This window comes from Rattus norvegicus, chromosome 4 (genome assembly GCF_036323735.1).
Source record: "Rattus norvegicus strain BN/NHsdMcwi chromosome 4, GRCr8, whole genome shotgun sequence".
Lineage (NCBI taxonomy): Eukaryota > Metazoa > Chordata > Mammalia > Rodentia > Muridae > Rattus > Rattus norvegicus.
Window position 1 is genome coordinate 161,321,913 of NC_086022.1, and position 25,286 is coordinate 161,347,198.

Sequence of the window (25,286 nt, forward strand, 5' to 3'; positions counted from 1 at the left end):
AAGAGAGTAAGAACGGAGGAGAGGACAGAGGGCATTCCTCTGTATACCACAGTGGCCTGGCGATCACTCACCTTAGCTATAGAATATTGTCTGGGGAAGGGAAAGGACACTTTGTAGATGCTAGTTACCAGATCGTGGCTTAGAGCCTGGGCCTGGTGTTTTTTTTACAGAGTTCATTGCCATTTTAATCGCTTGCTATCATGGAGCGCAAACTTTGCAGCACTCGACGTGCAAGGTGCTTGATACAGCAGACGGGGCCTTAAGAACATGTATGTTGCCTTCTGCTGACCTTTGACCTTGTCTCTTCTTCCCTTACATCTTGAGGATGGCACCCAGACTCAAGCTTTTAAAAGCCACACATACGCTGACACCCCAAAATGACATGTCCAAAACCTTTCAAGGCTCACTCCACCTGCAGTGGCAGCATGAGACCCGGGCTGTTCTCTCTGACTTCTACAAATTCTGTTATGCTAGGTGGCGCTTTTAGGTCAGCCTCAGGCTGGTGAGACGGCACAAGAACTAAGTACACCTGCCTAAGCTTGATGACCTAAGCTGAGTCATCCCTGGGACTCAGGCTGTGGGAGAAGACTCCTGCAAGTTATCCTCAGAGCTCCACACACGCACAACACACACACACAACACACACACACATGCACACACACAACACACGCACACGCACAACACACGCACACACACATGCACAACACACACACAACACACACACACGCACACGCACATGCACAACACACACGCACAACACACGCACACACGCACATGCACAACACACACGCACAACACACGCACACACACACATGCACAACACACACGCACACACATGCACACGCACACACACATGCACACGCACAACACACACATGCACACGCACAACACACGCGCACGCGCACACACACACGGAAAAAGAGAGGGAGAGAGAGAGAGAGAGAGAGAGAAATGTAATAAAAGCTTTTTTAAAGCCATCTGATTTTTTAAAAAATACAAGAATTAACCCCTAAAGTTCCTGTTGGGGAGTCTGACTTTGGAAGCTAAGGCAGGAGAATGGTGACTTCAAATTCAGCCTGTTCAACTGGGAAAGACCTTGTCTCAAAACTAAAGGAGCTTGGACTGTACCTCAGTGGCAGGGTGCTTGTCCGTCAAGTCTTGCCTTCCCCACGGATGGTGTACGCCAGAAAATTCACTAGAAATGCCTGGAATCCTCTGGAGAGAAAGAAACATTCCCCAGCCTCAGTTCTACCACTGCCCACCAAAGCTCTCCTGATTCAGGCCTGTACCAGAGAGTTCCGCTCCAGAGTCCTGTTGCCTACGACTTGCTTTTCACCCTAGGGACTGAAAATGTGCTCATCTGTCCATCTCTTGAGCAAAACGCTCAGCTGAGTTAGCTGTAGGATTCCCAAATTCTTAGGGCTTTCGTTACGTCTCCCTCTGCTTTGACCCACAAAGAGGATGGAAAGTACTCACCCCTCAGGCCAAGTCCCACATTCTGACCTCCACAGAGCAGCATCCCACCATCCAGAGCCCCGATCTCTTCCAAGAAGATCCTGTTGGTGGCCACGATGCCTACAAAGGAAGGACTCCTGCGGAATACACGGCAAGAGAGTTACCAATCTCTCTCCAAGAAACAGGGAAGAGGGCTGGGAAGCCCCACAGTGCTCTTCAGAATTCTACCTAGCCTCTTCTTATCCTGAGGAAACGTTCACTGTGCGGTGACCGCCCTTCACAAATGATGGTGCAATGTCATCGTTCATCATGGCTCAATAATGCTAGAAGTCTCAAGCACTTTCTAAAGTGCTAAATATCTTTGTTTTATATGTCTGAAAATCCAGATAATGCCAAATGTCTATGATTTTTAATCTGGGGTAAGGCCTTTAGGGATTTTTTTAATGTTGTTATCACTGTTATATGTTTTTCTTATCCCTTCTCTGCTTCTCCACTCCACCTCCATAGCAATCATCGAAGACAGACGAGCCCTACACAATTCATTCTGATTAGCTTCCCTCCGCATGCCTGTGTCATCGGAACAGAGGCATCACCCAGATCAATCCAGGCTCGAGGGCTAGGATCATAGTGGTACCACAGCTTCCACACAAACCCATCTGCTGCCAGCGCATCCTTTTTCAGTTCAAATGTATCAAAATTAATATCATCAGACACAGGAGCCCTAAAAGAAGACAATACAGTAAGCCCAACAGTGGCACCGCAGTGGGCGGGAGCAGAGAGAGACGCTCTTATCAACCTCACTGTCATGTGAAGGCCATTCTTACTTAAGCTGGGCAGGAACTAAAAAGGACTCTAGAGTCTGCTATGTTCTAGACTGCTGCGACTCCTGGCGGTTGACCCAGGTCAAGAGCAGATTGGAATTACTGTTAACTGCCACACCCAGGCCATTGTGAATTAGGATGGTTACTACTCGACCTGAGTTTACATTATCCATGTTTCCAAATGGTGTCTCTCTCTCTCTTGCATGACTCTCCACACTGTCCATGTAATCTTTATTCTGTGTCCTTTAAGAGCTAGGGAAACTGGAGGAATTAACAATGGCCACTTTTTGCATTTTAAAGAGAAATATGCAAGTGTCTAGTTAAGGAGCTATTCAAAGTCACAAAATTAGCAAAGTCTGGATCTGGCTGTCAGTATTCCAAGCCCCCATTCACCTCTTTCAAATATGCATGTGTAGCCCCGGTTAGCCTTGTCTTTATGACTCTCTTGCCTGCCTCTACATCCTAAATCATGAGACTATGGGCTTATACTACCATGCCTGGCTTACACTATTTCTCTTATCCACCAAGACCCCTAGAATGAAAGCTTTATAGCTTCCCTTAGTTCAAGGACTGGTGTTAGTATTCCCCAACTTGATGGCATCCTGACTTGCCATGTACCATCGCTTAGTTCTGTCTTTTCCTGAAAGCAGCAGCCTTCTAGAACCTACCACCCAATGTTCACATCAACTGGAGCATCCAAGATGGCCACCACGTCAGCTGTAGCAGCTTCCAGGCCAGTGTTTGGGTCGTGTGCAAGACCTCTTCTCTTTGTGTGCCTTATAAGTACATCTCAATAGGATTGGATAGTTCTGGTTGTAAACCTGAAACTTCTCATCCTTCAGTTCTCCTCCCAACCAGACACCACCCCAGCAGAGCCCTGCATGCAAAAAAATGGATGCGATGCAGAAATTGTATACAGTCCTGCACTGGCCTGTGGGTGATGCCACTGTGCGGCAAGCAGCTCCAGAACGTTGACTGAGGGTACAGATAGCATATGCCAGTGCCTTCCCCCAAGACATTCTGTATCATTCCTTGATTCCTCTCCCCATCCCTGAGTACCTCTGTTTGGGAGATGCGACTCACTGGCTGTGAGTACATCACCACCACCATCATCATCGCCATCATCATTTTATTTATTTTATATCCTGATCACAGCTTCCTCTCCCTTCTCTCCTCCCATTCCCTCCCTCTCACCTCCCCTCTCTCATCTACTCCTCCTCCCATTCTTCTCAGAAAAGGGGAGTGAACCCCACCCCAGTGGATATCGACCAGCCTCGGCATATTAGGTTACAGTAGACTAGGCGCATCTTCTACGGAAGCTACATGAGGCAGCTCAGGTGGAGGAAAGGGATCAAATGCAGGCAACTCAGTTAGAGGCAGCCCCTGCTCCTCCTTTAGGGGTCCCACATGAAGACCAAGCTACACAATGGTTACGTCTGTACAGAGGGTCTATCTCAGTCCCCTGCACGCTCTGGGGTTGGCGGTTCAGTCTCTGTGAGCCCCTATGGCCCAGGTTAGTTGATTCTATAGGTTTTCTTGTGATGTCCTTGGCCCCTCTGTCTCCTTCAATCCTTCCTCCGTCTCTTCTACAGGATTCCCCAAGCTCCATCTAATGTTTGACTGTGGGTCTCTTCATCAGTTTCCGTTAGGTGCTGGTTAAAGCCTCTCTGCTGATGATTGTGCTAGGATAATCCTGTCTGCAAGTATAGCAGAGTATCATTAGCAGTGTTAGGGGTGGACTCTGTTGCGGTAAAAATAAACCAAAAAAAAGGGGGGGGGGATCGGTGGCTACCGGTTCCCACACGTTCTCACTCCGCGCGGATCCGTGGGAGCCGCGTGCTCCCACTGTTTCTCTGCCAGCCGCTTTCACACTCTGTCTCCTTGGCAGATTGTTACCACACCTGACATACACATTGCGTTCCCTGAGGCGGCGGTCTAGTGTGGCACCACACCATGCTAGCCCCAGGCATTCTATAGCCTAGCCTAGCATGGCATCTAGAACTAGGACAGGGAGTCTCTCTGCCCACCGGAAACTTTGCTCACATCCCCTGTAGCACGGTAAAAATCAAAGCTCTAGAAACTGTAGTTTAACAATTAGATGTATATGTCAAATTCTTAATCTACAGTACATCCACAGAATAAATTCACTGCCAATTAATAAAAATAGAAACCGCCCACCTAAACAAGATAAAATTGACCTCTGTCTCCAGCTTCCTTTTCTCGCCCTTCCTCCTCTCTCCTTCCTAGACTTTTTCCCGCCTACCCTTCCTTCTCATCCAATGATCCACTTCGCCTTATCCTGGACCCGCCTCACTGCGTAATGACATCATCCTACAGGACTCCCTCTCAAGGCCTAGGTCTCAAGCTGGGGCAGATATTAGTTAGCCCTTCCTTCAAATTTTGCTCTGTCTTTTACTTCTGTACATCTTGTAAGCAGGATGTCCCCATCCCTCCATTGGAAGTCTTGCTTGGTTACAGGAGATGGCCAGTTCGGGATTTGTATCCTCCATGGCCAGGAGTCTTACCTGGGGTCACCATCATAGATTTCTGAGAGCTTCTTTTTTGGGTACTGGAAACTGGGTAAGGAAGCAGGGCAGGGCCGGCTTGGTAGCCTCAATGGATGAGTTTGCAGAGTCAGCCTGGGGAATCCCCAGGGCTTAACTACAAGGTTTCCTCAAGAACCAGAGTCTGCAGCTTTGCTTTGTTTTCCGCGTCCCTGGCTGTTCTGCTCCAGTCACAATGGGAACAAACGCTGAGAGCGAGCTTCTATGCCAGCATCTGGCTGAATCTAGCTGAAGAGTGTACTCTCAATATTATGCAAGCACGACTCACTCTTCCCAGACTGTTTACAAGGGCTCTCCTCCCCTCCCTTGTTGTAAAGCCTGTCTCTGCCTTTGTTAACTGCGCTCCCAGTTGCCTTCTTTGCATATTTGAAATCAGCTTCAGCTTTCATGCAAATTGCTAAGTAGTATGCAAAATAGCTAACCAAATAACCGAGTCATCCACTGAGGGCGCGAGTGGTTTTTGGCTCGGTTGGTTTTTGAGACAGACTCCACAACCTAGACTAGCCTCAACCTCAAACAAATTCTTCTGCCTTCGCCTCCCAAGGGCTGGCATCACTGATATTATCAATTCACCTAATCATTTATAGAACCCTATGAATGATAGCACTAAAGTATCCCCAATTTACAGAAAAAGGGAAACTGAGGCATGGGACGAGCAAAATACTTTCCAAATTACACATCCAGTTAGGGGCACAGCCAGACTGTCTTTAATCACCCAGGGGCTCGGGAACCATGTGCACAGCTGGTCAGTCTTATTAAACGCCCCATACCATCTCTCTGCTTACAGCCAAAGGATACAATTCTGATTGGCGACTCTCTCAGGAAATGAATATATTTGTGACCCCTGGAGTAGCCAGCTCCTAAAATCAACACTTATGTGGCTATGGCACCGAAACTTGCCTGGTTTCATTTTTACTTTATGTATTCATTTGTTCTTTTGTTTGTTTATTTACCTGTTTATTCTGTAGTGGGGGTGCACATAAACCACAGCACGCATGTGGAAGACAGGGGAAGCCCACAGAGGCCAGTTCTCTCCTTCCACCGTGTGGATTCCTGGGGAGCAAACTCAGGTCCTCCAGCTTGAAGGCAAGCAACTTTGTCCACCGAGCCATCTGGCTGGCCCTTGCCCCATTTTACGGCACTCCCTCCGTATGTGCACAGTGGTGTGTGCAAGCCCACACCCTCCTACCACAGTAGCTGTAACTAGAATAAGTTGACAAAGACGTAATTTGATTCCAGGCCCAGGTGAGAATGATGGTCACATGAGGTTGGCAGCTGGGACAGTAGGGATCGTTGTCTGGCTTTTCTTCACAAGACTGCTGTCCTCGTAAGTGATCTTGCTTGTATTTTCAATGTTATTGTCCCACTACAGAGTCTTGAATTAAGTTTTACTGCCCCACTAGGGAGCATAGGATTACAGAACTATGGTAGGAGTGGAGAGATCTTTTGAGGCTTTCCATCTCAACCCTTGCATCAGCTCCATGAAGAAGCTGAGTCCCAGAGAAGTCAGAGGCCTTGTCTAAGGTTCCCTCAGACAGGGCCAAGTGGGGCCTGGGCCTTCAGGTCTCCAAGGTGCGTGTCTAGGTCTCCCTTTCCTTATCAGCAGAACCAGGGTACAAGTTGAGACCCATCCCCTCAACCGGAAGTGAATGAAACTAGTTCTCATTCATGGCTTCCAGGAAATTCCGTTCCATAAAATGTGTTTTCCTGGGGTTGGGGATTTAGCTCAGTGGTAGAGCGCTTGCCTAGCAAGCGCAAGGCCCTGGGTTCGGTCCCCAGCTCCGAAAAAAAGAAAAAAGAAAAAAAATGTGTTTTCCTTTCTCATTGAATTAATTACACTGTTAGAATGGGGATTCGTGTAAATGAAGAGAAGTATTTCCTCAGGGGCTGAGGTTTTTCAGCCCCGCCCTCTCTCCGTGTTTCTCCTCAGTGACCTCAAACTCAAAAACCCTTCTCGTCTCTCTCATCCTTAAGGATGCCCACTAAGGGAACAAAAGCCTACCACTTCAAAAGCCCACACAATCTAAAATCTGTCCTTCTCATCAGTCCAGATCTCTGGCTCTGTAATTTACTCCTAGTTTCTTTTTATTTGCTACCCAAAATTGGTAGCACTGAGAAATCGTGTTGGCTGTCCTTAGCACGGATATGACAACCAAAAGCCATGTTTTGCATGTAAAGATGAAAGGTAGAAGTTTTAAGGTTGCCCCCTAGACAACAGTTTAGAACAGAAGAAAGAAACTGGTCAGGCCCTGGAACTGCAATCACATTGGCCGATTCGACAGCTTTCTCCCAGGAACTAGCTGACCATAAAGTTAGATTAAAATCTTAGAGAACAATCTTGAGAAGGCAGAAGTGACTTTACACTGGTATTCTCCACACTTTCCAATGACGTCATCCTTGCCCCCATTGAGTTGTGGTTTCTTCCCCTTCTCCCTCTCCCAGCCTCTCTGGGTTGAACTCCTCCGTCCCTGCATGGGATACAAGTCTCGACCCCAGTGCACTGGTTCCTATCAATAAACCTCATGTTCATTTTTTTTTTGTGGTTCTTTTTTTCGGAGCTGGGGACCAAACCCAGGGCCTTGCGCTTCCTAGGTAAGCGCTCTACCACTGAGCTAAATCCCCAGCCCCAAACCTCATGTTCATTACAGCAAGGACAGTCTCATGTGAGTTCTTGGGGGGCCGAGTCATCCTGAGACTTGAGTGAGGGTCTCCCTGCTCCGGGGTCTTTCAAAGAAAGTGAATCTTGGAGATCTAACAATTCTTGAGGATCTGCCTTTTAGGGGAGGAAGCTGAAGTTTGTAAATTTAGAAGGCAAAAACCTCAGGCCCATCATGGTGGTGCACCCCAGTGGTGAAGCTGAGGAGAACAGATGGGCCACCTAAGCAAGGTCACCTAGCATTCAGGAAACCATACATTCCATCCTCAGTGTTCCCGGAACTGGATGTCGTGGCACACGTCTGTCATCCCAGCACTAGAGAGGTGAAGACAGAGTGACCAAGGTCACCCTTGACCGCATAGTGAACTGTACACCAACCTGGGCTACATGAGGTCGTGTCTCAAAAATGGGAAAACTTTTTAAAAGGAAGCAAGCATTAAGTCTACAATCTGCCTCTTTCTCGTGTGTCTGAGGCTAGACCTGGGGCTAGGTAGCCTGTGGACAAGACTATGGCCACTGCAAGTAATCCCGGAATCCCAGCATTCTTCCCTCCAGGTCTCCTTACCTGAGAAATCTGGTCCTTGCCTTATAAGGAGAAGCTCTGAATCTCTTCTTGGGGTCTGCTTGGGTCTCAACCCTCAGGTCTCCATCACAGTCCATTAGCAGGGACTTTGGAATCACATGGTTCTGAGCCTGACCCCGAACCCACACTGACCTACCATGCAGTTTGGACACACTGTGCCCTTCTGTGTCTTTGTTTCCCTCCTTGCACAAGTGAGATGGTGAACTGTCCTCCTGGCTTCATGAAGTTTAAATTTTCCCAACACAGATAGACCCTCACTAAATTCTCTTTTACTTTTCCCTCTGGGAGACACTCACCATGTCCCAAACTCCTAAGTGCCAACCTCGTGACCAACAGTAATCGTGCCTTCTCCTCCTTCCCTCAGGATCCTCCCCATGGGAGCTGATGTCATCCACCAGGATGATCTTCAGCAGCTGGGGTGGGGTCGGTTGATGATGCTGGTGATGGCGCCTCTCAATGATGGGCGGGGCTTCCTTCATAATAAGAGGATGGCTCTGAGTGATGGGAGCCAGGCAGGATCCGGCTTCTGAAGACACCATTCTTTGTGACACATTAATCTTTATGATTTAAACACTGCTATCCAGTCTTCCTTGACTCACTAAACCTCAAACTCAGTGGGTGAGGAAAAAAAATCTCAGGACTTTATCCAAGAAGCAAAAAAGATTTCATATCTATGTGTTCAATATTTTTCTGCTCATAGAGAGGCAATCCATCTTTTTTTTGTTTAATTTGAAAGGGAGATGCCTAGGATTTAATTCAACCTATTATTGAGAAATAAGTCACAGGCCATAAAATTCATCTATTTAAAAGCACGTAATCTCCTAGGTTGGTGAGTCAGAAAACTGAGTAACTGTTAGCGTTAGTTTAAGAGGTCAGAGGTCAAGTGCCTTCCTCGATTCCTCTCCGCCTTATTTTGTTGAGATGGGAATTCTAATTAAACACGAAGCTTTTCAAATAGGCTAAGCTTGTTGGCCCATGGGAATCCATCTGCATCCACCTGCTAGGGACGTGCTGGGGCTCCTAAATTCAGGTCCTTGAGCTTAGGAAGCAAACACTTCACCCACCAAGCCGTCTCCCCCCAGCCTCTAATTTTAGAAAATCTCATCACACATAAAGAAAGTCTAAAACATTTCCAGTTATCTGCTATTTCTTCCCAACCCATTCTGCCCATGTCCCCTCGGCCATAGACATAGACTGTGAACAAGTTTACGTTTTCACAGACTTACCATCCCAGGAGCTTTCATGAAAATGGAAATGAGTTATATATTCTACTGGGCACAGAATTATCATCAGAGTTGCATTAGGTGCCAATAGCAAGCGTACCTTGTGTGGTCAAATAACATTGCAGTGTTTATCCATTTGCCAGCAAACAGGTTTCGAGTATATTTAGGGTATTTTTTTCTTTGAAGCAATTATGAACATCGATTAGATAAACATACTTAAGCAAGCTTCTTTTTTTAAAAATGATTTATTTTCATTTATGTTTATGAGTGCCTGCATGTCTGTATGTGCACCATAATCATGCAGTACCTGCCACGGCCAGAAGAGGGCGTCAGATTCCCCCCTGGAAATGGGCTGTGAATCTCAGTGTTGGTGTTGAGAACAGGAGCAGCAAATGCTCTTAACTGCTGAGCCATCTCTCCAGCCCTTGAACAAACTTCTTTACTGGAATGTTCTCATTTCTCTTATATAAAGCGATCTAAAGCCACATGAAAGTGTTTCAGTCCATGAGAGACCACATATACAAACATGGTTCCCGTAACATTATGTCGCCCAGTGATGTCTCAGTTGTCTTAGTTTATGTAAACACGCTTTGTGTTTGTGCTATGACAAAAAAATGACTTAATATTACCTTCCCCAGAATGTAGCCTATCATTAAGCAATGTATGACTTTCATTAGGGTCTCCAAAGCAAATTGGGAATGTGAGGGTTAGAAGAGGGAGTGTAAAGATGTTTAAAAATACAATCTGAAGACATTATGGCACATGGCTTTGCCCAAGTCTAGCATCCTAGAAGTTCTCCTGGGCTGGAGGCTTCAGCTGCCCTTTGATGGGTCTATGTGTAGGCTGAGGAATGGCTGCCTGGAAGCTTAAACTGCCCTTTGATGGGTCTATGTGTAGGCTGAGGAATGGCTGTCAGCCTTCCTCTCATGCCCATCTGTTTGCTTCTGAGTGGGTCCAGGCCAACAGCTAGTATTCCAGCATGGCTGGTCAGCCCAGGCAGGAGTGTGATACCATGCGGTTCTTCGTGTCTTCCCAGCTTCTGTTAAATGTCTAACATTCCAGCATCACACAGGTTACTAGCTATACCATGAGCTATGATCTTCCTCTTAAGTTCTCCACCATGAATGCCTGGTTAGCTGGGAATGGCAGCATGCACCTTTAATCGAAGCCCTAGGGAGACAGAGACAAATGGATCTAGGTGAGTTCCAAGAAGCCCCTCCCTACATAAAGAGTAGACAGCCAGAGCTGAAGAATGAGACCCTGACTTTAAAACTGGTCCAAACAAGGTTGGTTCGGTAGAAAGAGCAAGGAAGTTTTTCCCACCCTGAATTCCATACTGGACAGAGCCTCTGCATCAGTACCCAGGGGCCAAGGTTACAGAGAGCAGCATGACATGGGATTCTGTAAGCAGACACAAAGGACAGGAACATAGCGGGTAGGGAGCAGAGCTGCTGGGCTTCCCTGATGTTAGCATTCCAGGATAGAACTTCCTCAGTGCAAGCAATCTGGGGAAGAGACAAGCAGGTATGAGGTGGAGGGTGGAAGTCACAGCTGCTTCTGCTGCCCACCACAGATAGAGGACTTGCATCTCAATAGTGGACATGGGGAAAGTGTCTGTTTGTTCTTGGCTTGCCCTTCCCGGAGGGGGTGGGGGGTATGAAACCACAGCCCGATGGGAAATGCAGTGGTAAGCACCCCCTTGAACGCCCCACCCAGAGTAGAGAACTTGGCACAGAATATCACTCTCTAGAACTGGGGGAGGAGAGGTTACACGGGGAAAGAGAGGCTCATAGGCCACAGACTCCCACTGACCTTTGTTGAGATTTAGAAGATGTTCTTGCCAGGATGATTCTCCACTTGCTGTGAATCCTTGAGACAATTTCTGAAAATGCTGCCTGGTGTATCACTTTTCTCCAGTCAGATGGTTGTACTATTTGGGGGGTTGGAGGGTGGGGGGTGGAGGGTGAGGGGTGGGGGAGGAAGCTTCAGCCTTCTGCCACTCTGGAAGGAAATCTCAAGCCACACTTAAAGATTAAAATGGTGGGTTGGGGATTTAGCTCAGTGGTAGAGCGCTTGCCTAGCAAGCGCAAGGCCTTGGGTTCGGTCCCCAGCTCCGAAAAACAAAGGAAAAAAAAAGATTAAAATGGTTGTCAATTTCCTTTTTAAATGTCCACCTTTGCAGAGCCTCCGGTTTCATTACAAACTTTTCTCCCTGTTGTGACAAGGTGTCCAACAGAGGGGACTTAAGGGAAGCAAGTTTCATTCGTGCTCGGGGTCCAAGGGTCTGCATCATCCATCATGGCAGGGCACAGCAGAGGTCGGGACAGCAGGGACAAGTGACTGGGACTCCCACATCACCACAGATCAGGAAGCATAGCAAGGGCTGCTGGACCTATGCCCTTTCTCTTCCCCAACCCCCATTTTTTTATTCAGTCCTGGAAACCAGATCAAGAAGGGAGGGGGAAGGATGGGGGAAAGAAGGAAGGAAGTTGCAATTCATAATAAAAAAATAGTATGTCCTAATAAACACACCTGAAAGAAAAAAAAGACATGCAAATGGATGATAAGCACACAAAGAGATGTTTAACATCATTAGGCCTAAAATTTTAAATAATAAAATAAAAAACACAATGAGATTCATCTTACGAGCAAAGTGAACAGCTCAAACGCACACACATAATAACACGTGCTGGCCAATATGTGGGCAAATCCCGGGAGTCGGATTACACTTCATTGGTGGCATGCTTTGTATATTCACAAGGCCCTGGGTTCAATCCCAACACCAGACTTGGCTTCTGCCAGGCAGGTGGTCCATCCCTGCAATCCCCTGATCGACGGAGCTCAGAACTCAAAGTTCTTGAATCCTCCTTCAAAAAAAAAAAAAAACCAAGCAACAAGAATTTGCTCAACACTGCTGGACAGAATATAAACTAATGATGGAGCCCTGTTTAGGAAACAGGCAGGCAGGCCCTCGGAAGGTTAAATGCAGAGTTCCATACAACCCAGCAATTCTGCTACAAGGGTCTACAAAATGAAGACCTCCATTTGTTTTCAGACAGACCTCGAGGAGGCCACACCCATGCTTTGGGGTATGTCTTGCTTGCTTCTTCCTGATTGTCTCTTTTCCCCTTAACCTTCGTGTTCGTGTGTGAGCACGTGTGTATCAAACCCTAACTCCACTTCATGGAAAAGGAGAACAGGACAGTGCTACTCACAGCAGCCCAGACCTGGAAACAGTGAACCAGCCATCTGCTGATGACTAAAGGGTAATTGTCTCATGTCATTACAGAAGGGAGTATTGACTACTAGTTATTGTATGAATAGTACTTTGGGCACACTATAGAAAATGAAAACACACACACACACACACACACTTACTTTCATTTCATAACTGAAAACAATCAAATTAAAAAAAAACTCAATTTTTTTGGTGTTTGTTTGACACATGAACTTATGTAGCTCAACCCCCTGTCTACCCTTTCCTTTGCGTGGCTTCCAAAGTTCATCACCAAACTACACTGAGGCCCAGTGCACCTGGCATTGTGGGTGTCAGGGATGCTGCCATTATAGGGCATCTGGTTGCTGAGGAACACGCTGCAACCAAACTCCAGGAACAAGTCCTGGGCCTCTCTCTGCTGAGCCTCAGAAAGCCCCTTGCCCCATTGCTGGCAGATCTTCGAGTGCACTGAGAATCCCAGAAGTCTTTTGAAACCTCAAAGCGCAATCCCAGAGGCCCAGCTCCTCCAACAATGCCACAGCTCCCTATCCTTCCCAGACAGTTCCACCAACTGGTAGCAAGATATTAAAGATCCTATGGGAGCCATTATCATTCAAAGCGCCATAATCACCACCACCACCATCCTTCTATATGACAGCCATAAGAGAATAAGTAAATAATTTGTAGTGATTGATAGGTTAATGATGTCACTCTGGTCCATAGATTAGACCACCACAGGCACCCAGAGAGAGTGCGGGAGACGGTATGGATTGTAGTTTAAGAGAGTGGGTCCATTACTCACCAGCTAGGGGAACCACAGCAAGCTAGTTTACCTCTCTGAACTTTTCCTTATCTACAAAATGAGAGTTTATAACACTGACTGGAATTCCAGGTAGAGCTCAGTGGTTTGTGTTTGCCTCGCATGGGCAAGGGCCTGGGTTTGAGCCCTAGTGCTACAACAAACAGGCAAACAGGCTAGGCACAGTGAGCTTTTCCCTGAATTCTGGCACTCCTGAGGCTGAGGCAGGATGATTGCCACAAGTTTGGGGTTATCTTGGAGTAAACAGTGAAACTTTGTTTTCAAAAAGTGAAACAAATCAACAGTTTCCTCTGTGGTGTGGTTATGAGGTGAGAGACAACCTTGTAAAAGACTCAGCACATTCAGGAAACATAAGATACTGTCATCACAGTGGATTTTTTTGTTAAAAAAAAAAAAACTCTTGGGCTAGAGAGATGGCTCAATGGTTAAGAGCGCTGACTGTTCTTCCAGAGGTCCTGAGTTCAATTCCTGGCAACCACATGGTGGCTCACAACCATCTGTCATGGCATCTGATGCCCTCTTCTGGTGTGTCTGAAGGCAGCAACAGTTACTCATATATATAAATAAATCTTTTAAAAAAAAGAGCTCTTGAAAGACAAAGTGTGATACAGAAAGCTCCTTATAATAAGACGCTGGCCAGGGCTGGGTACCTCAGTGATGGCTGCACAAGTCCTTCAGTTCCATCCCCACCACTGAAACAACGGAAAAAATTAAAAATAGACTAATAATAATGGGGGGATGGGGGAGTTAGAATATGACTTAGGTTCCTGGGCTCTCTAACTAGGAGACCTAAATACTACCATGGGCCACTTATAGTCCAAATAACATGGCATTTTTAATACAGTATTAAGGTATGTGTTAAAGGAGTCCACACTGTGCAAAATCTCCGTAAGCATTTCTAAAAGTCCCTAAAGGCATCTCAGAGTTAGCCCATAAAGGTCCCACATAGCATCATAGACTGACTCTGAATCTGCCCGCATCCCCACATGAAAGGTCTGTCCACTAAGCACCATGTTATCCTAGCACGGCCTCTTTGTCCTGGAGAAGACCTAGGCCTGATGCTTCTGGAATGTACTCAATGGATTCTTCGTGGTTTTGTCTTTTGGCACAGGGTATCAGGTATCAGGGTATCAGGTAGCCGGGGCTGGCCTTGATCTTGATTTGCAGTAGGAGCTGATCTTGGGCTACATCTGGCTGCTTTACTAGGGCTGGGGTTATAGGTGTGAGCCGCCATTCCCAACTCTGAAGGGTTGTGTTTTGTATTTTGTTTGGGGTTTTAATTTCGTTTAGACTCACAATTGGCTTGGAATTCACCTTGTCTCCCAAGCTGGCCTCAACCCTCTGACAATCCCCTCGCCTCAACCTCAAGTCGTGAGGTCGTTTCCATTTTTAATCATGCTTCTTTGTGCTGTGGTTTGGGGTTTAACGCAGATAACCTGCACACCGTTTTCCTGTATCACAGACATAGCTTTCCTGTTCATCTGGATTAGTAGTAAGTAAGTATCATAGTGTTGAATTCTGCGTATGACACAGACACAAGTGTTTTGATGGTAACTTCGGCCAGGAGAGGATACACCAGACAGTACAAGCCAAGAGGAAATCCTAGGGTAAGTATGATTGTCAGTTATAGAATTTTCAGGTTCAACTCAGCTTAAGGATGCTCCCTCCCACAAAAGTCAAGGGGTTCAGCCACATTCCTCCACCACGGCAACAACAACAACAACAACAAAAAAAAAGACCTTTGTACAGAACTGGATTGTATCCTAACCAGATGTATTTATAGACACTGTGTAAACTGGAAACGCAATGGCATGGTCATTATGGTTGATACACATTTAATCTTGGAAAGAGGCAAAGTCTGAGAACTCCGCATCGGCACTGAATGCCTGTAAGGGAAGACATTGGCACAGAGGAACGCATTCTCCTGGACATCAGATCAATACAGACTACAGAATAAGGCAACAGAAAGCTAGGAGCTAGAAAATTTCTTAATTTTCTCTTTTGTTCTTGCTGAGTATGCTGGTTGGGAGTTTCACAGGGAAACTACCACTGTCTGAGCTGCTCCAGCACACGCGGCTGTTTATGATCATGTGATTCACTTTTGTAAGCCTTCGGACTCAGTTCTCGGGGTGTGATTGGATGGGTGAGATATTGCCTTACCTATCACCTCTCAGTGGACAGCTTAGCTTCCATCTCCAGTGAGGAGAAACAATCCGTCTGTTCGAACTCAAACATTGAATGGTGCACTTAGGACAAGGCAATGTAGTTTTGCAGGCAGGTGAAGACTAGACTGATGGGTTAGAAAGAAGGCTATCCCTGCGCTATATCAAATGGAATTGGTGAAGAGTTAGGAAGAATCAATGCTGTACTTCTTTTTTTAATGATCTGGACATATCTCCTGCTTGTAGCCATAATTGAACACCTGAGGCTAGATTGGTCCTCCTCTCAAAGGCATCTGCAAAACTACATGAAATAGATAACTGTTTTCAGGGAAGCAAAGGCATGATCTCTGAGAGGTAGGAAACAGAGTGCTCTGTCATTGCCCTGGGGGGGACACTTCCACAGTCATGACTTGGGATGGCAAACTGAGAGAGAGAGAGAGAGAGAGAGAGAGAGAGAGAGAGAGAGAGAGAGAGAGAGAGAAGCAGACAGATAGTCAGACAGATAGACAGACAGACAGACAGACAGACAGACAGAGACACCCACTGAGCAGAGGTGTCAAGGAGTAACGCTTGGGAGCTGCCTAAACATGGCTTGCAGCAGAGGGCACTAAAGTTAAAAGAGCAGCATAAAAGGGGCTCAGGAGTCTTCCTGGATTCTTCCAGATTCCTGGACAACCGACAGGCTGAGTGTGTCCTGGGAGGAACTATACAAGAGTAGCTTAGAGCAAGCACATTTGAAAAGTTGGAAGAAAAAGGTACCACTAGAGGTCTTAGAGCCCTGATTGTGATCTCCGGTTAGCCCAGCTCCTCTGCTGTGACCCTGTCTCATATGTTTCAATGCTGAGTTTGCTGTGTCTTCCTGACGCATGGACTCGTTGAGCGAGGAACATGGTAATGTAATGTTACCGGACACAGATCCATGACCTTGGATTTCCTGTATTCTAGAAGAAATTAGGAAACAGAAACTGGGGAAAGAAATGGATTTCTGTGCAGTTTTATCAAGCAAGGGGAAAGATCTAACTTCTTTCTCCTGTGCTGTGTTAGTCTTACAACTAGAGGAATCTATGCGCTAAAGACCAGAAGGTAGGTAGGTTTGGCTGTGAGATCAGTTCACTGTCTTTTTGTGGGGAAGGTGAGTGGCCTTAAGTTGTCTCTGACATCTCTGTTCTCAGCCTGGAGCGTCTGTTAAGTTTTATAAGTAATGCTATCATAGCTAGAAATTTTTATTTAAATCCAGGCTCGAGGAAAATGGGGTAGACATTCCATTTTTTTAAAAGATTTTATTAATGTATATGAGTACACTGTAGCTGTCTTCAGACACCAAAAGAGGGCATCAGATCTCATTACAGATGGTTGTGAACCTCCATGTGGTTGCTGGGATTTGAACTCAGGACCTCAGGAAGAGCAGTCGGTGCTCTTAACCACTGAGCCACCTCTCCAGCCCTAACATTCCATCTTAAAGATGCCCCCACTGCATCCCTTCGATTTTCAAAAGAGAGAACCAAAGGGCCTTATGGATCATGAGAGGATGGCCATCTGTTTATCTGCATGCCTAGCAGAGCTGTCTACCAATCCATCCTTTGATACGTGAGTGTAGGGCAGAAACCTTATGAAAAATCTCCTCGGCGGCCAGCATCAAGCTCCAAGTCCTGTCTACCTGTCCAACGTGCTAATTTTTTAAGTGAGCAAGGGCAATTGTCTAGTAGCAAGAGGCAGGAACACACGTGCCTCTTTAGCATAGAGAGTAGCTGGCTTCCCTGCCCTGCCAAGGTGCCAGCCCATTTTCCCCCAGCAAAACATCAGCTAACAGTAGCAGTGCAAAGCACAGAGCTGAGATCTCCACATGTGGCTGTGCTGGTGAATGCCTGCAATCCAGCTAATTGGGAAGATGAAGCAGGAGCACAGCAAGTTTGAGGTCACACACATACATTCAGGCCTAAAGCCTGATTTGTGGCTCTTTTCTTTTCTGAAAATATTTCTCTATAAGAGAACTATCCTTCACAACAAATATACCTTGTGCTAGAATTTTTGTTTGGGGCTGGTGCAGGAGGAGTTTGTTGCTAAGGGTTATCCCGCACATGATTGACAGACATGGACGATGATAGCATCTGCTGTACTCACTATGCACACCCCTTCTCCCCACACATCAGATTTTAATCATATGCCCACTCAATTATGCATAGGCGTAAGGTGGCAGAGAGGTTTCAACTCGAGAGTTCACCCAGGAGACACAATCGGACTGACCTTGCACTCAAAATAGTTCCAGCCCCCTCTCTCCAGTTCCCAGATACATTTTGAAAAAGTCGTAATGGACAAGTGGCCCATGAAAGGAGTCACCAATGGAGTATTAGGGGGCACGGTTCGAAGCAGGGTACGTGTGTGCAGCTTGATGCAGGGTCCTTGGCTGCTGGGTGCCCTGTCAGATGGGTGTGTGCAAAGCCCAAGTCAAGAGGAACCCCTCGGTTAAGTTTTTCCTACACCTGCCTGCCTGCATGCTAAAGCTGATCAGTTGAATGACTCTGACCAGGTTTGCCTCAGCATGCTCGCCTGTCGACCTTTGCCTACATTCTATTTATACTTAAGTTCATATCAAAAACTGAAAGATAACATGGGGATACCAGAACCCTTTATCTGTTCTTTTTTTATGTAGCCATGTGGATGGAATCTCTCTCTGCTTCTCACCTTTAAGTGGTTTATGATGTGTGGTGAGTCTGACCTGTTGGAGCCCAGGCTTTCACCCTAGAACTCTGACTACACTTCTTTTAAATTCCTTACCTCTGCTTCCATTCCGTTTCCCACTCCAGCCTCCCACACAAACTAGTTACCCTTATGCGGCCATTCAGATCCTCATGGATGATGTGTGACTACATTAATTTGTGCTAGGATGTTAATGGATCCTCAATCTATTATCTATAGCGTCAGTGGCCATCTAAAGGATTATTATACCAAAAGTGTTCCCTGTGATACCGACTTTAAATAGCTGTTGCTTAAGGAGACAGGGCATGTGTCACCAAGACCCTTTGCTCTCCCCTCTTCTAAGCTCCCGCCCGGTCTCAGAGAGAGGATGCTTTAGGTTGGCAAGCCAGAACGAAGAGAAAGGGAAATGCAGGAAGTCAGCCATCACACTCTTGTTTTATCTGCTGGAGTTCAGAGAGGAGATTCAAGGCTACCAAGCCAGGTATGATTACAGGAGCTGGGCATCTTAATTATCAAACTGAACCCATTATAAATTTGAAGTTTTATTATAGAATTGAAATCATCACATTCAATCCTAGCTGAAGATCTGAGAAGCAATTACAATTCTTACTAAACAGGACCAGAAAAGTTGGGGGGCTAGGTAGAGTTTTCATCTATTAACTGAGAATAAAATTTAAGTTGAGAACAAGGGAAAATCACATTTATTTGTAGATAACCTAAGGCAGGAAGACCACTAAATGCAAGGCCAGCTTAGGCAATATACTGAGACTATCCCAAACCAACCAGCCAAACAACCAGCCAGCCAGCCAGCCAGCCAGCCAGCCAGCCAGCCAGCCAGCCAGCCAGCCAGCCAGCCAGCCAATCAAAAAGGCAATGAGCTCTCATGCAATCAAGGTTTTGGGTATAGTGTGGGTCTCCTAGTTGATAGAATACAATTTAACAGACCCAAACCTCAAGAAACTTCCTTTGTCCTTTTTCACAGGTCAGTGTGCCTGGGGGTGGGGCCATCTGCAGTCCAGGAGAAAGTGCAGCTGACCCAGGGACCTGTCAGAAATCCAATGCGTCTATAATTTCTTGGCTCTCCTTCATGTCTCCCAAACCAATGCTACTCCATTTTTATTTGCTTCCTTGAGCCATTTCAATTCAAGGGAGGAGTCTTGCCAGCTCTCATACATTTGTTCAACAAATTCCAGCCATGGATTTTCAACAAAACCAATGGGCAGACCTTACATTCTGTATAGAGATTTTAAAGGAAGGTAGAGTGATAAAAAAATAAAATAAAATAAAATCAGTGAGTAGAGTGCTTGTCTGGTATGCATAAAGCCCCGAGGTTGATAGCCAGAACCACATACACTGCATGTGGCACACTCGAGGCAGAAGCCTCAAGGATCAGAAGACCAAGGCCATCCTGAGTTATGTACTTAGTGAGTCCCAGGTCAGCCAGGGATATACATGACCCTATCCATAAATGAATGAAGTCATACTTTGTATCCCTGAGGGAGTTTGTTCGATGTGCTTTTCTTCCCTCTGCACACCAGATTCTGTCCCTCCTGCTCTTTCCAGGACCAGATGGCTGGCAGTCCCTTTCTCTGCCACAATGGTGCCACTCACATTGATAGACTTAACATTTTCCCTCCCCCAACCAAGATGGTCATAAGCCTTCACACTCTCCTCAGCCTAAGCCAACCCTAGTAACTTCCCAAATCCCATTTAGAAGATGAGCAATTACAAACTCCCTCTCTGTCCCTTTGAGAAGACAGAATTCTCCTCCCAGACTCCTGCCAGTTTTACAAAGTGGCAGAACCTAGGAGCCCTCATCTAAGTGCCATCAAAGGAGAAACCCCTCCCCTTGGCTTCTGACAGTGGGGAAGATACTCCCAGATGCACACAAGCACTCCCCTGCCTCACGAACAGATCTATCTGTCCTTTGAACAAACATGGACAGCCCTGCACACAACCCAGGTGGCCTCATGTACTTGGAATCTTTGCTCCCAGCTCACCCCAACCTTCTGTTTTGGTGTTGTGGAGTCCAGACCTCTCTCTACCCTCTCTCCTTTACCGAACCGTCCCCTTTCCTCCCTGGCAGAGTCTTTCCAGGTAAAGACTTCCAGTAAAGTCTTCCCAGGCTTTACTAGGTCTGGACTTGTTTTTCTTAACTGCCCTCTACCTTCCTAACAAACAACTCTCATTCTCTTGGGCCTCTTCCTTTGCAGGGGAGGGTTCTTCAAATACACTTTGTGCTCTACTACACCTCCTGTGCACCCCATAACCCTCTGGGGTGTAAATCTGGCAGCTGGAACAAACCAGCTTTACAGTGAGATTCAGATCAGCTACGTGTGGAAACAGTCATTCAACTTCTTAGTCCGTTATTACTCAGGGAACTGGCCTCCCCTCCCTCCTCTCTCCCTTAGAAACAGCAGATCTCAGTTTGTGCTTTTAGTTCTGCTGATGGGACCTAAGCTTTGCACAACTAGATAAGAACGCTACCACCCTAATCCTTTAAATTTTGTTTTGATGTGTGTTAAGTCACCATGTGGGTGCTGGAGCGTGAACCAGAGTCCTCTTCAAGAATAGCAAGTGCTTGTAACCACTAAGCCATCTTGCCACCACCATCCCAGCTCTTTTAAAAACAGGGTCTCAATCAGTTGCCCAAGCTGGTGCTGGGCTTGAAATCTTCCTGCTTCAGCCTCCCAAGGCCTGAAACAACACAGCCAGCATAGTGCCTGTTTTGTTAAGTCCGGAAAGAACTGGTAAGGATAATACTCACTGCTGAAAGAACTAAAGCTCACCCTGACTTAAGGCTTCTCTGATCAAGTAGAGAGTACACTAAATATGGGCATAACAAATATTTAGAAGGCAGTTAGAATGGTTAGCAGAAAAACAGTAGTCGGTTCTCCGCCAGGGCCTCCAATCCACCCTTCAACTTCTGAACAGAATCCTATCCTGCAGACTAGGCCTCAAATCCAATTAGATCCTAGTTGGTTACTGCCTTAACAGTCATACCACTGCTGGACCAGAGGATTTACCTTTCTTAGCAGGCTGGCTTTACAGTACTAGGTAAGACCACTGATCTTCCCTCTCCTAGAAGCTGCATAGCACCTTCGAGCTCTATGAGTGAGTCCGTCCTCCCTCCCTCCCTCCCTCCCTCCCTTCCTTTCCTTCCTTCCTCCTTCCCTCCCTCCCTTCCTTTCCTTCCTTCCTCCCTCCCTTCCTTAGGGAGGAAATTTCCCTATCAGTTAAAGACTGACTTCTACACTCCTATAACCAAGTGTGTAGTGTCTTTGCCGATGAGATCTTGTCATCCAGCTATGGTGGCAACCAAGCAGGGTAGCATTTCAAATGCGTTATCCCAGTCAGTTCTGCATCAGGATGTAGTTGCTGGATTTGTCTCATTTTATAGACAAGGAAACCAAAGCTGAGGAAGAAAGACCAGTGGACTTGTCTAATTTTTATAGCAAGGATATATTAAAATTCATACTTCTCTACATTAAACTTTGGTATAAGGAATGATGGACTTCACTATGAAGTTCTCATATATCCTTTATCTTACTCACATCCCCTCTCCCCCTGCACCCCCTCTCCTCTCCCCGGCCCCTGCTCCCACCACCTTGCTGATCTGCTTCTATGTTCCTTGCCCCGTCCCTAATAGTGGTAGCTCATACTTGTAACCTTAGCACTTAGGAGGCTGTGGCAGGAAAGCTGCTCCAACTGCAAGGCTAGGCTGGTCCACACAGTGAATTCCAGGCCATTCTAAGCCACAGAGATTCTGCACACAAAAAAGGCCTGGTGACTTGGTACGGCAGACAAAGGCACCTGCTGCTAAGCCACATATCTGACCTGAGTTTGATCCCCGAGACACACATGGTGAAAAATAAGAACCAATTTCTGCATGTTCTCTGATTTCTACATGCCTTCTGTCACACACACACACACACACACACACACACACACTGAAGTCTACATTTAACATGTAATAAACTGTGTGATAATATGTCTTTATCTCCCCCATTACTTTTCTTTTTTTTTTTTTTTTTTTTTTTTGTTTCCGGAGCTGAGGATCAAACCCAGGGCCTAGCAAGTGCTCTACCACTGAGCTAAATCCCCAACCCCTCCCCATTACCTTTCTTATTCTCTCCTTCTTTCTCCCTTTCCCATCCTATGTGTATTTATGCACCACACACTGCACTCTGTCCCCATTTCCTGGTTAGACCCAAGATTCAACTTACAAGTCACCTTCTCCAGGTTTTCCCGACCTGTCAGAGACGGACTCTTCCTTACACTGTTCACACTCCTTGCACACAATGCAGTACTTGTTTGTTCTTAGGACACAGCATGGGGTGGTCTCAGGTCCTACCAAGGTTGAAGGACCTGTGAGACGGGCTCTGGATGAACACGGGGCGTTCAGAGTAACAGTGGAGGGTGCCTTTGTTGAATTATGCAGGTTGGATGATAAATGATTAATGAAAAGGAAATGATACTGGGGCTGAGAGTCTTACGGGCTCAAGTCAGCTTCCAGGATCAAGTAATGAGTAACCTGAAGTCAGAGACTCTAAGCTTTAAGTTCACCTCCGTGAGAGTCCGCTGAAGCCCCCACAATCCCTATCTAAGGAGGCTGACTCCATTTTTCCTCATGAAAAGAATCTCCCCAACTATCTGTCCCAGTTTTTAAGCCATTCACAGTCCCTGTATGTGAACTCTGCACTCACTGGGAGAATACCAATAGGATGGTAAGACTGTTTCCTTGATTAATGCTGTGGTTTGAAATGTGTACCCTCCTAAGCTCATATGCACACTTACTGCCAGCATAGCAGACGCTCTGGCTTGGTTTAGGTGACCAGACCTTAAGAAGTCTGTGTCATGAGTGATCACTGTTGTCACAAAAGAGGTTGAGGAGAAGGGTGTGGCTCCGTGGTAGAAAGCCCTGTGTTCAATGCCCGCACTGCATAAAAGAAAAAACAAGACGGTTGAGTTCCCTGCTCCCTTCTTTTTACCATTAGATGACACAACATGCATTCCGCCATGTGAGAAAGCTAGAAAACACTCAGTGTGTGTGAGTTCAGAGCAGCTGCAGGTGTGCATGTGCTCCTTTATACCAACTGCTTCTGAGTAACCATGCACCCAACCCTGAGATCACACACTAGTTTGATTTTGAGGACAGGGCCTTGGTCTAAGAATTCCAAACCCACTGACGTTTCAGAGAACAGTCAATATTATCTATAGTTATCTAAAAGAAAACGGGGCTCAGCTCTGAACGGCTGTGAGCTCTCAGATCAGTCAAGAGAGACACTTGCGGTAGACCGAATCCTCGGATATTTAATAGAGCACCCTCCTTCAGTACAAAACCCTGGAGAGGACACAGGTGGCCTGGGTGGCACTAATAGTTGACTGTCTTGGCAGGCTTGGTTTCCTCGATCTCAGAAGACAGCCAGCGGTAAGTGCGATGTCGCCGGAGCACCTCGATGGACTTGAGCTCCAGTGGTGTGGGCTGAACGCCAAGATCTTCCAGGCCGGGCAGGTCGGTCGCCATCACATCTGAGATATGTATCTGTGGACAAAGAGCCACAGAGAATGGTGAAACAGACTGCCACCCCTCAGACCTCCACCTCCAAGCTGGCCTGAGGTTCATCACTGAGGCAAGTGTCGTCAGAGACCCCACGACAGTCTTTGATTCTGCAACTCATAAAAGCAGAACAAATAGAGAAGATCATCAGAGACCTGAGGCAGGTCTTCCGTACCACCCAGGGCCACACGGCAGCGACCCTGGAAGAGCAGCTCCCCAGGCACCTGTACACAGAGCTAAACCCAGGTAGGAAGGAGGAGCTAAGGTAGAAGTCCACCTCTGCACCCCCATTTTCTTATGCTTAGTCCCTGGGCTCTAGCTCTCTACTTCAGTTTTAACCTTTGGGTTTGTTTTGGTTTAGGGATTTTGACGGTGTCTCACATTGGAACTCCTAGGAACCCATTATGTAACCCAGGCTAACCTCAAATTTGTAGTAATGCTTCTGTCTCAGCCTCCCTAGTGTTGGGGCCTCCCTAGTAACAGCACATGTGTCCCCACCAGCCTTTTTTTGCTCCAATTATACTCAACGTGGGTTAAGTTATGTTCACTACAAAGCCTGAAGCCAAACCAAGCTTGTTTAGGGAAGAATGAACAAGACAGCCCCACTCATCAAAGAGCAGCAAAGCAGATCCCTCTGTCCAGGAACTGAAGCAGGTCCCATCCGGTGACCCCCACAATGACAACACAGAGAGGACCCCAGTGTGTTTATGGAGTCTCCAGGGCATTCTGCAAACCAAACCCAAAGCCTGTCTGCCTATGATGTTCATTCTTTGCCAGTTGCTAAGGTAAGAGCGAATGCTAGGCAGTAGGGTTCAGGTAAGAGCAAATGTCAGACAGTGGGGTTCATGGCCACAGAAAGGACACCATGGAAATGTGTCAGAGGCAGGCTGTTCCCTGGGACTGTTATCAGTTCTTTGCTAAGCTTTGGCTCTTCAGGGACAGTTTGGCTGCGTCTCCTCAATAGAAAGGAAGTCCACCGTTTGCAGACTGAGAGGCTGTCATCTGCTTATTTGGCAACCTTCCCAGTGAGATCTGAGCATGCGGGAAGCAGATAATCAATGAGTCCGACGAGTACGGCCGACTTGAGGAGGAAGAGGCAGGGCTGTGGAGCTCAGCATACTGCAGGCACACAAGACTGGCAGCCAGAGGCTCACGGAGAGAGGAGAGCACTGTTGCCTGGGTAACAGTAGGCAGAGGAGAGACAGTTATGCACTCTGCCTTTAGTACATAGACAGCAAAGTTCCAATACTAGTAGAAGCACATTCCTAATGATGGACAGGCAGGCAGGGGTTAGAAGTGGCCTAACCTGGCATCTACTGAGGGTAGCTGAGGGTCTAGCACTTTACCACCTAACACAGAAGCCATTTAGTCAAGCACAATTCTCACTTTCAGTGAACTAAAATCTGATGTCTGCAGTCATGGTGGCTATATATCAAGTCCTCTGCATCATACGCTGCCTCTGGCAATGTGCTGGCATAGACGCAGACCACAGAAGGGCATGTCACTGAGGCGAGAGTTCAAGGACAGA

The 25,286-nt window shown here is 46.7% G+C and overlaps 2 protein-coding genes across 3 annotated transcripts in view; both read right to left on the reverse strand.

The window, feature by feature from the left end:
- The window catches only part of Galnt8 (polypeptide N-acetylgalactosaminyltransferase 8), a 28,883-nt gene extending 14,310 nt beyond the window's left edge, over positions 1-14,573 (reverse strand). The window contains 9 exon segments of the mRNA XM_063287010.1: positions 1,399-1,595; positions 2,030-2,284; positions 2,945-3,060; positions 3,062-3,296; positions 4,802-4,852; positions 8,425-8,552; positions 10,664-10,807; positions 12,746-13,014; positions 14,528-14,573. Of these exon segments, the coding sequence (XP_063143080.1) occupies positions 1,399-1,595; positions 2,030-2,284; positions 2,945-3,060; positions 3,062-3,296; positions 4,802-4,852; positions 8,425-8,552; positions 10,664-10,807; positions 12,746-13,014; positions 14,528-14,573 (1,441 nt within the window).
- An 8,912-nt stretch (positions 14,574-23,485) lies between these two features.
- Ndufa9 (NADH:ubiquinone oxidoreductase subunit A9) overlaps positions 23,486-25,286 on the reverse strand; it is a 28,791-nt gene continuing 26,990 nt past the window's right edge. Inside the window, exon 11 of one of the 2 annotated variants that reach the window (XM_006237500.3) lies at positions 23,486-23,743. In XM_006237500.3, coding sequence (XP_006237562.1) covers positions 23,573-23,743 — 171 coding nt within the window. In that variant the 3' untranslated portion in view covers positions 23,486-23,572. The remainder of the gene's footprint in view (positions 23,744-25,286) is intronic. The other variant, NM_001100752.1, reaches the window with a different exon arrangement.